At 53.0% G+C, this 12,522-nt stretch overlaps 4 protein-coding genes across 4 annotated transcripts; 2 read left to right on the top strand and 2 right to left on the bottom strand.

The window, feature by feature from the left end:
• Positions 1 to 4,773: 4,773 nt before the first annotated feature.
• On the top strand, positions 4,774 to 6,844 carry BO97DRAFT_442730 (putative amino acid permease family protein; the record flags this gene model as incomplete). The annotated part of the gene is made up of 2 exons (XM_025698293.1): positions 4,774 to 5,259; positions 5,388 to 6,844. Exons 1-2 carry the CDS (start codon positions 5,106 to 5,108, stop codon positions 6,842 to 6,844), a joined length of 1,611 nt encoding a protein of 536 aa, XP_025552010.1. The 5' UTR covers positions 4,774 to 5,105.
• A 974-nt stretch (positions 6,845 to 7,818) lies between these two features.
• Positions 7,819 to 9,035, bottom strand: BO97DRAFT_405125 (uncharacterized protein). Its single transcript, XM_025695119.1, has one exon. It carries the CDS (start codon positions 8,757 to 8,759, stop codon positions 7,935 to 7,937), a length of 825 nt encoding a protein of 274 aa, XP_025552009.1. The 5' UTR covers positions 8,760 to 9,035; the 3' UTR covers positions 7,819 to 7,934.
• A 269-nt stretch (positions 9,036 to 9,304) lies between these two features.
• On the top strand, positions 9,305 to 10,934 carry BO97DRAFT_47056 (uncharacterized protein). The gene has a single exon (XM_025699959.1). It carries the CDS (start codon positions 9,530 to 9,532, stop codon positions 10,880 to 10,882), a length of 1,353 nt encoding a protein of 450 aa, XP_025552008.1. The 5' UTR covers positions 9,305 to 9,529; the 3' UTR covers positions 10,883 to 10,934.
• A 40-nt stretch (positions 10,935 to 10,974) lies between these two features.
• BO97DRAFT_477519 (5'/3'-nucleotidase SurE) lies at positions 10,975 to 12,063 on the bottom strand (the record flags this gene model as incomplete). The annotated part of the gene is made up of 2 exons (XM_025700557.1): positions 11,785 to 12,063; positions 10,975 to 11,699 (listed from the first exon to the last, which is right to left on the bottom strand). The coding sequence occupies exons 1-2, from the start codon at positions 11,957 to 11,959 to the stop codon at positions 10,975 to 10,977; spliced, it is 900 nt and encodes a 299-aa protein (XP_025552007.1). The 5' UTR covers positions 11,960 to 12,063.
• Between the last annotated feature and the right edge of the window lie 459 nt (positions 12,064 to 12,522).

Raw genomic sequence — 12,522 nt, 5'->3', positions numbered from 1 at the left:
CAGTGATTGAGGTGCGAATTTTATGAGTTCAGAAAGGTCTAGTCACTCGCAGGTTTCTACTCTTGTGTTCAGATATCCGACCTTCTGCGGATTGAAAAGATGTCTTTGTCACTTAGTATCGCCTCCGCCAAGCTCTCAGCTAGCAGTATGCATGACATCTATATTGTTTGATACAAAGGGTAACAGCGTCCTACAGTTTTATCATCGATTCTCTGACTTTCTAGCATCACCAATTTTTGACGATGCACTTGTTAGACTCTGGGTTTAACTCTGCAAGATGCTTGTGGACCGGTGCACCGCTGATCCGGAGGAGTGCTTACTCCGGCAGAATCTTCAGAAAGACAGGCGGTATAGTGTTTCAGTAGTTAGACTTGGCTGTATTAAGCACTAAGCACTAAGATGGTCTGTGCGGTGTCAATGGTACTATAAGCTGGCAGCTGAGCCACCGCCCAGCACCTCCCGACTTACTCTCGCCTACAACGGGCGTCGACAAACAATTTCTAAAAAAGTTTTCTAATAGATTATTTTATCAGATGGAAGGGGAACTGTAGGCGTAGGAGAACAGTAAGCGTAAGACGAATACGACCATTGTAAAAGACATGCGTTAAGAAGCAATTTACATAGACCTAATACCCCACTGTTAATCCAGGAACTAGATGATAGCCCGGCATTCAGGACGGAGTATTAGCAATCAGCATACTCCATCACTATTGCTCTTCGCAGCATCTCAGTCGATCAACCATTCTGGCCGCGCTGGTCGCCGAGTCTCACTGATCTTCGAAAGAGAGAATCCATTCTATTATCTTATAATCTAGAGAGCAGCAATCTTACGCGGATCGGTATTGAGGTGTACTCGCGATACTTACTCTTACTGCCAAGTATAACGCAGTTTCCCAATGAACCGGTATTGTGCTATATTGAAGAGGCTAAGAAACGTTGGAACCGACGGCTTGTCAAACAAGCTTACCTGATAACTGGGCTAAGCTTGTACAGCCAGGATGCACCTATACTCTTCTCTGGACGGGCCAAGAGATCCCAGTCTGAATCTGGGGTACGCCGCAGCCGAAGATGAAAACGGACTGTAAATGGCCCCTTATCTTGGTTTCGGGCGGTGCTTACCTTACTTTCACAGTGTAAGAAGGGAGGAGCCTTCTATTCTGTCTTCTTTTATTCTACAACTAATTGATCCAAGCGAGAGAGTGTAAGTCCCTTTACACTCTAATGGGAAGGCATGCTCGTCAGCTAATATCTAAGACAGTTCTAGTATACTAGTCCTGAGTCTTTAGCTAAGTAGCAGTAGCTCAACAATACCGCTTGCCGGGGATATGATGATGACTATCCCGGTCGTGTACCACGGTCGATTAGCCGACAATCAAAGCCCTTAACCGATCACCTTCCACACCTGAGCGTTCGATTCCTTTGGAAAGTTCAGCGTCTATCACCGTGTCTGTCCCAATCCGTCTAGTCTCGAGACAGGAAAGCAATGGAAGAGATTCACCGGCGATCGGGTACCACATGCATTTTGGGATAAATCCCACAGGCTGCTGAACGTCGCAGAGAACCCAGACAGCCGGTTCGTGACCCGCCTGGCTCCGGGGTGGAACCTATTTCGCACCCGGATCAGTGGTGACCGGCCGAAAGTGGTGATACCGGCTTCTAATGTTGTGGGGTGGACGGTGACTTGTGACTGATTGAGAATTATCTGTAAGTGGGTTGGTTTTAGCAGGATTAGCGCTATTGCGTCGATAATAGGTCCCGTGGACTGGTATACTATCTCGTAGGTTGCTGTCGTTCCACGCGCCAGGCGCTTTGATTTGTACTACGGGTTTTAGTATCAATACTTGTCGTTTGATGGAGCACTTCGCAATCTCCGGGGCGGTGGTTGTGTCCGCAGCGGATGGGAATGAGGGTGTGGTTGAGGCTGGGATGGCGGGTCAGTGAAAGATGTGCTGAGGAATGAATTGGTTGTGTGCTCTGTCGTCGGGGAGGGAGTTGTGGAGGGTCTTCTGCTGGACGAGGTGGAGAGGGAGGATACGGTAGTCTATTTCGACGATCAGTTGGCGTGGATGATGAAGTTGTGCGGGTCACGCTTGCTCTCCGGGTCGAGGGTGACGAGTCTGCGGACGTCGTCGCGACTGAGACGTTGTGTGTTGAGTCACTGGGAGTGATGGTGCTGTAGGGAGTGAGGACGGTGATGCGAGTGGCATCTCCGATACAGGCTCTGGAAAATCATGCGAATAGATTTGTTGTAAGGAGAGGAAGTATGGGGAATGGTGCATACCCAACGATCTTGTCACAGCATCCGATGAAGACATTGTCTTCGAGCTGGCATCGCGCGCCGAGTTCGCACCCGACTATAGAGCATGTCCATCAATGATGCATGGCTATGCGCAACGGGATGATGACTTCCCAAGGGAAGAGGCTTTACATCCACTGTGGTCCAGGCCACAGCGGTTCCTGAAACATCCGTCACCACAGCAATTCAATTCAATTCGACTCAAGTCAAGCTCCATTAACCTAATGGAGCCCGCCTAAGTGTAGCTAGCTATGTAGATGCTTCGCCGAAGCCAGAACTCACCAGGAACGCCCAGAAACCCTCAAAAACCGACGAAAAAAGCTGTGAAAATTGATAAAACCAGCTGCCTGCATGTGGAACCACTGATCTAAATACCTGGCTAGTGGCCATGCATGCAGAGATACCCTCAATCAGGCGCGAAAGCCTTATCCGGGGTTGTTCTTTTTCATACTCAGTTCCTGGTGTGGGATCCTCCCCGTCGCCACAGCAGCTTCATACAATGCACCTCGTGCCATCTGAGCAGACTTCCCTCTTGGCGAGGTCACCCGCCTCAAGTACCGATGTACAATTCTTAGTAGGTGTATCTCGTTTAGCACGGCAGGCAGCTGGTTTGCCAAGCTGTACATTGATTGGCAAGCCCAAGTATAGCTTGAACAAATGTACCGAGCATCATGATGCAATATGGCTTCAGAGGATCTCGAAGGGCTTTCAGAATGGCTCCACAGGGATTAAACGTTGAGTGGATGTCTATTTACCGCTACAGGGGGTTGTCTGGTCCTCGTGCCATGCCGCCTGGATGTACAATCTCATATTTACCTGCCTGGCCGTGTTAATCGATGGATCAATATGGTAGCTGGCTCATAGATCTGGGGTCGCAGCTGATATCCGCGCTCCGTCGGTCTAGGCTCGGCTCACATGACATCGATGTGATATAGACTGCCACGGCTTGATTCCATGATGCGGCACATGGTACCGAGACATATGACCGGGGAGAAGCCGAATGCGGTGTAATAAAGTGGCTTGGGGCAGAGAGTGACCAGGCTTATAGTAACATGGGCGCGCAGTAATCATGCCTTGTGCAGAGAGTCTTTTGCCTCCGTAGCCCTTGTAATCACAACCTTATTGTTAATCTGGGAACTGGCATGCTCTGACCACGTGTGAAGTCCATCTTTACTCGATTGTTAGTGTAGACATGATACATCATGTAGGAGTATAAGCACGCGCAATTCGGTGGATGGCGCTCGCTTTACATTGCTCAGCTGTGTGAATGGATTCGATCGAAAACAGATGAATCACATTGACACGAGTCAATGTGATTCTGGGTATCCCTTCAACAAAGGAGCAACGGCGTGAGATTTGGACCGGCTAGGCGATCCAAGTTGCAGCAATGCAGAAAGGACATCGATTTGCATTGACATTAGGAGAGTGCCATGGCACAATGCAAAAGTCAAGGACCATCGTCGAGTTGAATGCTAATCTAAAGCTCCAATCCGCGGAGACCAGGACACAGCGATTATCACGAAGCGCGATTCCAACATCCCGTCACCCTCGGTGCTTTGAACCTATCATCAGGCAAGTTTATGCCGTAACCTAAATTAGCGATTCCGGTCTCGGATTGATCGTCAGTCAGCGCCCGTGTCGGAGTCTAGTCTTATTACCCCGCAATATGCCTAGATTCAATAGAGAGCTGAGACTAGTCTCGTCCAACTAATTCCGATGCTGGATGAAGCGATTTGTATGCTGGTGTGTATGAATAGCGTGCGAAAGGGGATGATAGTCAGATGACTGGAATGATTCTGTCCAGCTCACCATTTCCGTTGTCCGGGATACCTTCTGGTATACCTTCCGCCTGGGATTGACCACGTTCTGTGTGATGAGATAGCTATGAATCACGGGGGGGTGGGGAAGAGATAACAAAGCCATGGTTCCGATCGACAATCTGTTCCCCGGATGAACTTATCGCCACCGCGTGCACTTGCCCGATTGGGAATGCGATGATGATGCTGCAGGGCCAGCTGATGCTGCAGGAAATGTCACCAGTCACCAGAGATAGCGTTGGCTGGTGTTGAAGCATGTTGGCTGGATCTCTCCGCTAAGTTGAGGCTAGGGAACAGGTGCAGATAATCGAGTCAGTTGTTGAGAGGTGTTGACGCATTGGCTTCATACTGAGCATAACAGCTGAGGTGATGTCATCTGAACGACCTTTTGGAATGGAATGTCTGGTGAAACTGATTGCAGTTGTACAATGCAGTGTCTGTCTGCAACAGTCTGCCATAGTTCACAGTTGGAGGTGAAGTGTATATGACAGACCGGATTCATGGGGCAAAAAAGCTGCCAACCCCACTTGGGAAGTCCTGCCGAGCCTTAACTTGAAAACACTTTCCCAATCCCAACCTCTCCCAATGTCCCCGCAAAAGTCAAAAAAACGAACCGCGCCGAAAAAAATCTTTCGGTTATCACCAAAACTTATCTCTTCTGTCCACTCACAAAGATCCCCGGTCACGACCAATTACTCAATTCATTGATTATCTTCCCCAAAACTCGGTCTATCGATAACCTTCCCCCTCTTCCCTGCCCATCTTGTTGTGCTGCCTGGCCTAGGATGTTCGCTTCGTGAGGGGAAAGAGACCGAGGACTGCCACTTCATCTTTCATATATATCAACTACCCCTCAAAGGCATCCCACAAAAAGTGATCCCCAATCAGCAGAAAATGGACAGTTGGGTGAACTGCCTATCTCTCGAATTCATTGCTCTCTCTGTCGGTTGAATTTCACCCATTGAGGTCATTTGTCCTTCTATTCCCTCCGTATGGACGTGGAAAACCCCGACACAATCAAACCGTTCCACTCGGGCGACCAAAGTGCCCAAGATGCGCACGACCTGGCGGCCATGGGCCATGATCAGGCCCTCTCGCGTAAATTCGATATCTGGAGCATGCTGTCGCTTGCCTTTTGTGTTCTAGGTGAGATGCTCCATCTTGCGTCACTGGGATGAATGAAGGAATGAACGATTCAATAATGGCCCCGTCCATGATTTTCCGTCCCGACCCGCTACTTGGCGAAGAACGATAACTAATCCTCAGGCATCCAGGCACCTATTCCACATTTGCTCAGGATCTCGATAGCGGCCTCACCAATGGAGGCCCAATCGCTATTCTATGGGGGCTGGTCCTGGTCACCGGATGTAATTTGTGCGTGGCCGTCTCCCTCGGGGAGCTGACCAGCAGTATGCCCACTGCTCTGGGCCAGGCCTACTGGGTCTTTCGACTCTGCGAGAACCCTCTGGGTCGCTTTACCTCGTACATGTGTGCGTGGATCAATACCTTTGGCTGGTGGACCTTGACGGCCTCCCAGTTCGCCTTCATGACCGAGTTCCTGCTAGGAATGAAGGTCTTGTTTGACAACTCGTGGAGCGGTGCCGGCATGGGATGGCTGAGATTCGTCGTCTACATCGGGTGTGTCCTAGCGCTGACAGTGGTCAACCTCATCGGTTGTCGCAAGGAGAAATTCCTCCCATGGCTGAACAACTTTGTTGGAGTCTGGTTCATGGCCCTGTTTGTTGTGCTGTCCCTGGCCTTGCTCATCTCCGTCGGCGTGAAGAAAGACCTCTCCTTCCAGCCAGCCTCTTTCGTCTTCGGCAACTGGATGAACGAAACCGGCTGGGACGACGGAATCGTGTGGTTCATGGGTCTTGTCCAGGCCGCCTATGGTCTGACCGCCTTTGACGCGGTGATCCACATGGTGGAAGAGATTCCCGCGCCGCGGCGCAACGCCCCGAGAGTGATCTGGCTCTCCGTGCTCATGGGCGCGATCACCGGCTTCATCTTCATGGTTGTCTGCCTGTTCTCCATCCAGGACATCGACCGTGTCATCAACTCTGCGACCGGCTTGCCCTTCATGGAGCTGATGCTGGAAACCATCGGGCTCAAAGGCGGCGCCACGTTGCTGGCACTGTTCATCTTCAACGGCCTCGGGCAGGGCATCAGCATTCTCACGACGGCCTCGCGGCTGACGTGGGGCTTCGCGCGCGACGGCGGCCTCCCGTGGAGCGGGTACCTTATGCACGTCGACCCGGTGTGGAAGGTCCCAGCGCGGGCGCTGTGGTTCCAAGGCTTCCTTATCGCGCTGGTGGGGGTGCTGTACCTGTTCGCCGACACGGTCTTGCAGGCCATTCTGAGCGTCAGCACGATCGCCCTGACCATCTCGTACGGCCTCCCCATCGCCGCGCTGCTGATCGTCGGGCGCGACAAGCTCCCGCCCGGCGAATTCCACCTCGGCCGCTGGGGCGCCCCCATCAACTACATCAGCGTCATCTACTGCATTGTCACGACCATTTTTTTCTTATTTCCCGGCGCCCCTAACCCGTCCGCCAGCGACATGAACTGGGCCATCGCCGTGTTCGGCGTGATGCTCATCGTGGCCGTCGGGTTCTGGTTTTTGAAGGGCAAGCGTACATACTTGAAGACGGAGGACGCGATCGCGACGATGATCCAGGCGCAGCGTCTGGAGACCGAGACGGGCGATCAGGGGTCTGATAAGAAGATTTGAAGAGGGATATGTATATAGCGTTACTAAGTAAATAGTGCCACGAATGGACAAACAAGGCTGACATGAACATCCCATGTATATCGATTGGTCGATGGCTGTACTAGACTTCATCAGGTTTTGCAGTTCATGGATTAGTCTCTACATACATACAACTCCTTTAACCACCAGACCCAGAAACCGTCCCACGGGACCCTAGTCTCGACACACGCCGCTCCTCAAAACATCCTCCCAGATAAACAATAGCACGACATGCGCACACAGCGCGGATCGGAGAGTCACTCAGTAATGGTTTACTATATGAGTTACTGTAACCATGGAACCAACCGAACTGACCCGACCGCCCGGGTCCGGGTCGGGTCCACACCGCCCCCGTGTTCTTCCCGCTGGCACGAGTTCAGCGTTGCCATTCCAAGCCACCCGGGCCTCCCGTTATTGTCGTTTCCGGCAACGATTGCATCACCGCCCAGCTTTCCCCGGTACATACAGTACGTCAGGGGATGTTCCCGGGGTAGGTAGGTATTTTGCAAGTCTTTCCTTGGGGATGGGGAGTCATGCTCTCTCTGCACTTTTCAGAAGGTGCTGCGTTGGCGGGTATAAGCATTAATCTTATGGGGTTTGAGTTCTTACATCATGGATTATTATTATCGTTAATTGTGGGAGGTTGGGTTGAGGGAATGGCCTCACGGAGCGAGGTTTTACCTAGTGGTGGGTGGGTGGTGCTACTGAGCAAGAGATCGGAGTCACGTGGGGGTAATGATGTTTGAGTATCTAGATCCATTAGGAATTGGTAATGCTGACGCTGACGCCACGCTGCGTGATAGGAGTATCTAAGGTAAGTACTAAGTATCAACCCCGCGATCCCATGGGGTGGTTGTTGGATAGTGGGTCGAGATGTGGATGAGTTGTGGGTATGGGTTATGCGCGTCATAATGCGGCATCGGATGGAGGGACGGGATTAGTGTTATTTTAAAATTTGGGTGGGTTTATTTAGAGTGATACAGGGTAGGTAGAGAAGGCTATATAATGGGATAGAATGTACAGTACATGACAGTATAATTGAATCTGGCCCGGGACGGGATCGCGTCGGCCGTCATATTCGAAAACGCGGGCCGGAACCCTGCGTCCGGATGTGGGCGACATCGACCAGGCGACTGAGGATGATGTACTCGAGCTTCAGCTTGATGCTGTAGGCCAGGGCCTTGAAGGTAACCTGCAAGGTGAAGAAACCGGAGTACTGGATGGCGACGACGGACAAATCCAGAAAGATGATGACGACGTTGACGAGGAGCAGCTGCGTGAGCACGGCGCGCGAGGGGGAGCCGGCGTCGAGCCTGAGCAGGCGCACGGTCTCGAAGATGTAGATGCCGGAGAGGAGCAGCTCCTGGACGCAGAACCAGACGACCTGGATGCGCTCGATGACGCTGAAGGCGAGCGCGACGGTGTGCGAGTGCGGCCGCGCGTTAGTCGCGAACTCCAGCGCGGTGCCGGCCGAGTGCAGCAGGAAGCCGTCGACGAGGATCAGACCGAGCAGCGCCCGCAGGATGCGCTGGTTGTGCAGCACGAGGTGCAGCCGCGACCAGAGCACCAGCGACTGGCCCGTCACCATCCCGGTCCAGCCGACCTCGGAGATGGCGATCTCCAGGTAGAAATGCGTGGAGGTGATGTCGAACATCTTGAGCAGGTAACCCAGCCCGAATGGGATGACGGAGATGGACGCGATTAGGAGACTCCAGAAGTAGGAGCCCGCGTAGCGCTTGAACGTGTTGAAGCACAGCACGATGAGCTCGATGGCGTTGCACCACGCCAGAGCGATGAGGATCGGGAACACATATTCCTCGACGTTGGGGTCACCCAGATGCCGCTCTAAGCCGGTGGTGTTGTTGTTACTGGTGTTGCCAGGGATAAATTGGGGCATACGTGAGACGCAGGCATGCAGGAGAGGTCAAAGGAAGGACTGGGAGAGGGAGGCTCGCCCGCACGATGACTTGGGGGGGCTGAGTGAGAGAAGGGAGAAGTTGGAAATGTGCTCGGCTGTTGGAGATACAGGGGAAGAATCAGGCAAACCTTCAAGGCAAACTCCGGATTGAGTTAATCCCCGGGTGGCCAGTGGCTATCGCCCATTGATTGAATGCTAAGGTACTTACTCAGGGACTGCTGCGTCATGGAGACTGCAAAAGCAGTGATTGATGTGGATACAATTGGTCAGAGATACGGCATCAACTGCCAATTGCCATGCATTTGTATTGCCAATTTCCTGCCCGGTTCCGCTTTAGTTCCGCTTTAACTAATGCTGATAATATAGCTGAGTCAGTTTTGCACTAGTCACGTGCATAAATGTCCCCTCGGCAGTCGGCATTCCACGGTCGTAACTTGACGCTAAACCCTTTTTAATGACTTAGAATCGGGTCGGAAAGAGACGCCCTGGTGGCTCACTGGTAGGTTAGCTACTACGGAAATATACAGCCATAATCATAATAATTAGAAAGATGTCTTCACAGTTCAGAAGCAGGATCCACTTAGACAAGTGGATGCTTTCTGCGGGATAGTTGATGGGTGTAATCCACCCAGGCTGTCGGGCCCTGTGGCTCATTCTGCAACTGGTATCTCACCGCCCTCCGTGTTTGTTGCAAGGTGTTGCAACAACACCGTCTGAGCCTGACGGCCCTCTCAACATCTCGACTTTCAATGGAAGAACTACCAGCCGAATTAATTATCTCAATTGGACAGCTCGTCGAGAAATATACCTTATGCTCTCTGGTCCGGTGCTGTCAGCGATTATACGACATCCTCCAACCGCTGTTCTATTCAGAACTTCGATTGACTCCGCCATTGACAGCCAGCTATACGTCCCTGGTCATACGCCTATGGCAGCGACCTGACCTCGCGTCTCTGGTACGCCATGCTGAGATACACTTTCCAATATCCGTCATCCACCCTTCGTACCTCTTCGACCATGATAAGGGATCCGAGGTGGAGGATTTCGTCGATGGCGTACTGAACGCGATGTGGGATCTCAAGGAAAGGCGCCCACGTGATATGCTGAAGGAGGGGTTGCGTAACGGTCGATGGGGCTCCTGGATGGGAGTGTTGTTTACTCGCTTAACTCATCTGCAGACCATCGAGTTCGTCGGCTTTTACAACAACCAAACGATAAGCGATATGATCAATAGAGCTGGTAACCGGCAGCGACCCTTCGATGCGGCCCTTCCTTATCCTCATCTGCGGCAAATTTCAATACGAGAGTGCGAGCGTGGATTCAACCTCGAAGCCCTGACCCCATTCTTCTATTTTCCGGCAGTGGAAACGGTCGATGTCGCCCAGATGTGGGAAGGTAGAGGACGGGATAATTCTTCTGAGGGCCGGCGGAAACCCGGCCACGCCTCTTGCCCGGTCAAGCGGATAATCGTTCGGTCTTTGAAGCAATCCCGCGGCACGCTCACCTGGCTGGCAGATTGCACCGGGCTGGAGCACATTTCTGTGCGAATCGCCTGCACCTTCGTGGGACTTCCCGAGACGCGGTTCGGGGTCCCATTCAATCCAGCGCGATTCCTTCAAGCCCTCCTCCCGTTCACAAGGACCTTGAAGAGCCTGCACGTAGAATACGATGAACTCTACAACTCTTTACTGAACAGTGATGGGTCATTGGACCTCTTCTACGAGGACATCTTCTGGTTGACCGAGGATGAACAAAAGCTGGACCATTGCAATGCACCCGTGGGTTCATTACGCGGATTCGAAGTCCTCGAAGCCATCTCGCTCCGGCACGCCAACCTGCTACCACCAGTCTCAGATGATAGGACCAAGAGTCAAGGAATTCTTGTGGACCGGCTCCCCAAATCTCTGCGGACCCTCCGGGTCTTCGACATCGTGCAGAGCCTTTGCGCAGATCTACTATGGGAACTATCAGTCCTCGTAACCACCCACGATGCCTTTCCTCACCTGAAAGAAATCTACCTGCAGGGTAAAGCAATCGACGAGGTGGCACTGCGTTCACTACAATTTCATTGCGAAGCTACAGGCATATCCCTGACCTACTAAACATGCAGCAGCCCTACACACAGAGGGATAGTTGACTGCCCAAAATCACCCAATTCTACCGCTTTGACAACTTTCTGAACTCCCGAGAGGAATTACAGACAGGTCAGCAGATCTGCCAATTTTTCCAACACGACCCCCTGCACCGTGGCATCCGCATCCAACTTATCCCCCGCCATCCCCACCGAAACACTCGCAAAACACCCGTCCGAGCCAACCACTTTAGTCTCCGTCGGCAATCTCGTCGATCCGCACGTCTCCACATCCTCCGCCGTGATCAAAGGCACGGCCGCGTGGATCCTCGACAGGACGAACGTGAAGTCGTCCGCCGTCGCACAAGAACTGTCACTCACCTTGCCAAAGTTTACATTCAACCACACATTCTCCGGCAGATACGGCGTGCCCGCCGCGATCAACTGGTCAGTCACCTTGCGCGCCAGCTCCGCATACACCGTGCTGTAGACGGGGACGGACGAGACGTCCCACGCCGTCTGCGAGCCCGTAGCGCCCGAGAACGCGATCGCCGGGATCCCGGCCGTGTTGGCCGCGTAGGTGGCGGCGCCAACCGTCCCGGAGAAGAACACCCCCAAGCCTAGATTGGAGCCGACGTTGGGCCCGGCAACGGCGAGGTCGGGCGTAGAGGCATCGAAGAAGGTCGAGGCGAGGGTGTTGATGCCGTATTTGATGGCCGTGACCGGGTACGAGTTGACGTAGTTGAAGCGCGGCTCGGTGCTGTTCTGGCCGTAGGCGGGACTGCCAGTGGGGCAGCTATTGAATTCGCAGGGGGAGGTGAGCACGCTGGGCGTGCCATCGTTGGAACCTGCGTAGTTGTTGACATGGAGTTAGTCTTTGGGCGGGCTTGAGGGGTGTGCTATGGATGTTATGCTATGCCATGCTATACATACCAGTGCCACTCTCGTTCTCAGCCGGGGCGGAAATCACCACCGAATGACCGGCAGCAGTAAGCGAGTCGTACAGCTGGCGGATATTGATCTCGGCCCAGCCATCATCGTTCGACGAGATGATATTGATGGCTTGCACGGAGAAGGGCAGGAGGGCGAGGGTGAGCGGGAGACGCATGATCGCAGATCGGATTCTCTGGGGATGGCCATGGTAGACATCGAGGGCCTTATGGCAGGCCTCTATATAGTAGCCTGGAGGTCTAGTCTAGTTCAATTCTAGCTGCAACATACTGGAAGAAATCCTGGCAGAGTGGCCGACCAGCCCACCCAGACAGATTAAACGAGCTAGGGCAGGTCGACTGTCAATCGACTTACAATCGCCAGGAACCGCAAGTCAACCTGTCGATCACCGATGCTGCTGCTGAGCGCCAACCACTGCAGCCACGTGTGCGGGTGGTGCAGTCCTCGGCTATATTGTAAACTAGTCTACGGAGATGAACGGCAAGGCCATCCGTTGACGAAAGGACGGGAAGTGAATCCTGTTCGGCTAGGCTAATGCACCCGAGCTCCGTGAGCCAGAAATGCTTCATGGTTTTGACACATGCCATCCTGGAGCTCGAGAACCTTGACCCACTGCGGACTTCACCCTGGGTGGTGTTGAGGACCGTCTGCAGCGCCGGCTGCGGTCCTGGCTCTGGGCAATCACATCACATGTGCCGCAGCATACATTACGGCCTGTGG

This window comes from Aspergillus homomorphus (assembly GCF_003184865.1).
Source record: "Aspergillus homomorphus CBS 101889 unplaced genomic scaffold BO97scaffold_15, whole genome shotgun sequence".
Classification (NCBI taxonomy): Eukaryota; Fungi; Ascomycota; class Eurotiomycetes; order Eurotiales; family Aspergillaceae; genus Aspergillus; species Aspergillus homomorphus.
The sequence above is the reverse complement of the archived record's forward strand: the minus strand, read 5'-3'. Positions and strand labels throughout refer to the sequence as shown.

Bases quoted from the DNA above. Each gene is read 5' to 3' on its own strand.
- BO97DRAFT_405125 (XM_025695119.1), bottom strand. From the start codon at position 8,759: ATGCCCCAATTTATCCCTGGCAACACCAGTAACAACAACACCACCGGC.
- BO97DRAFT_47056 (XM_025699959.1), top strand. From the start codon at position 9,530: ATGGAAGAACTACCAGCCGAATTAATTATCTCAATTGGACAGCTCGTC.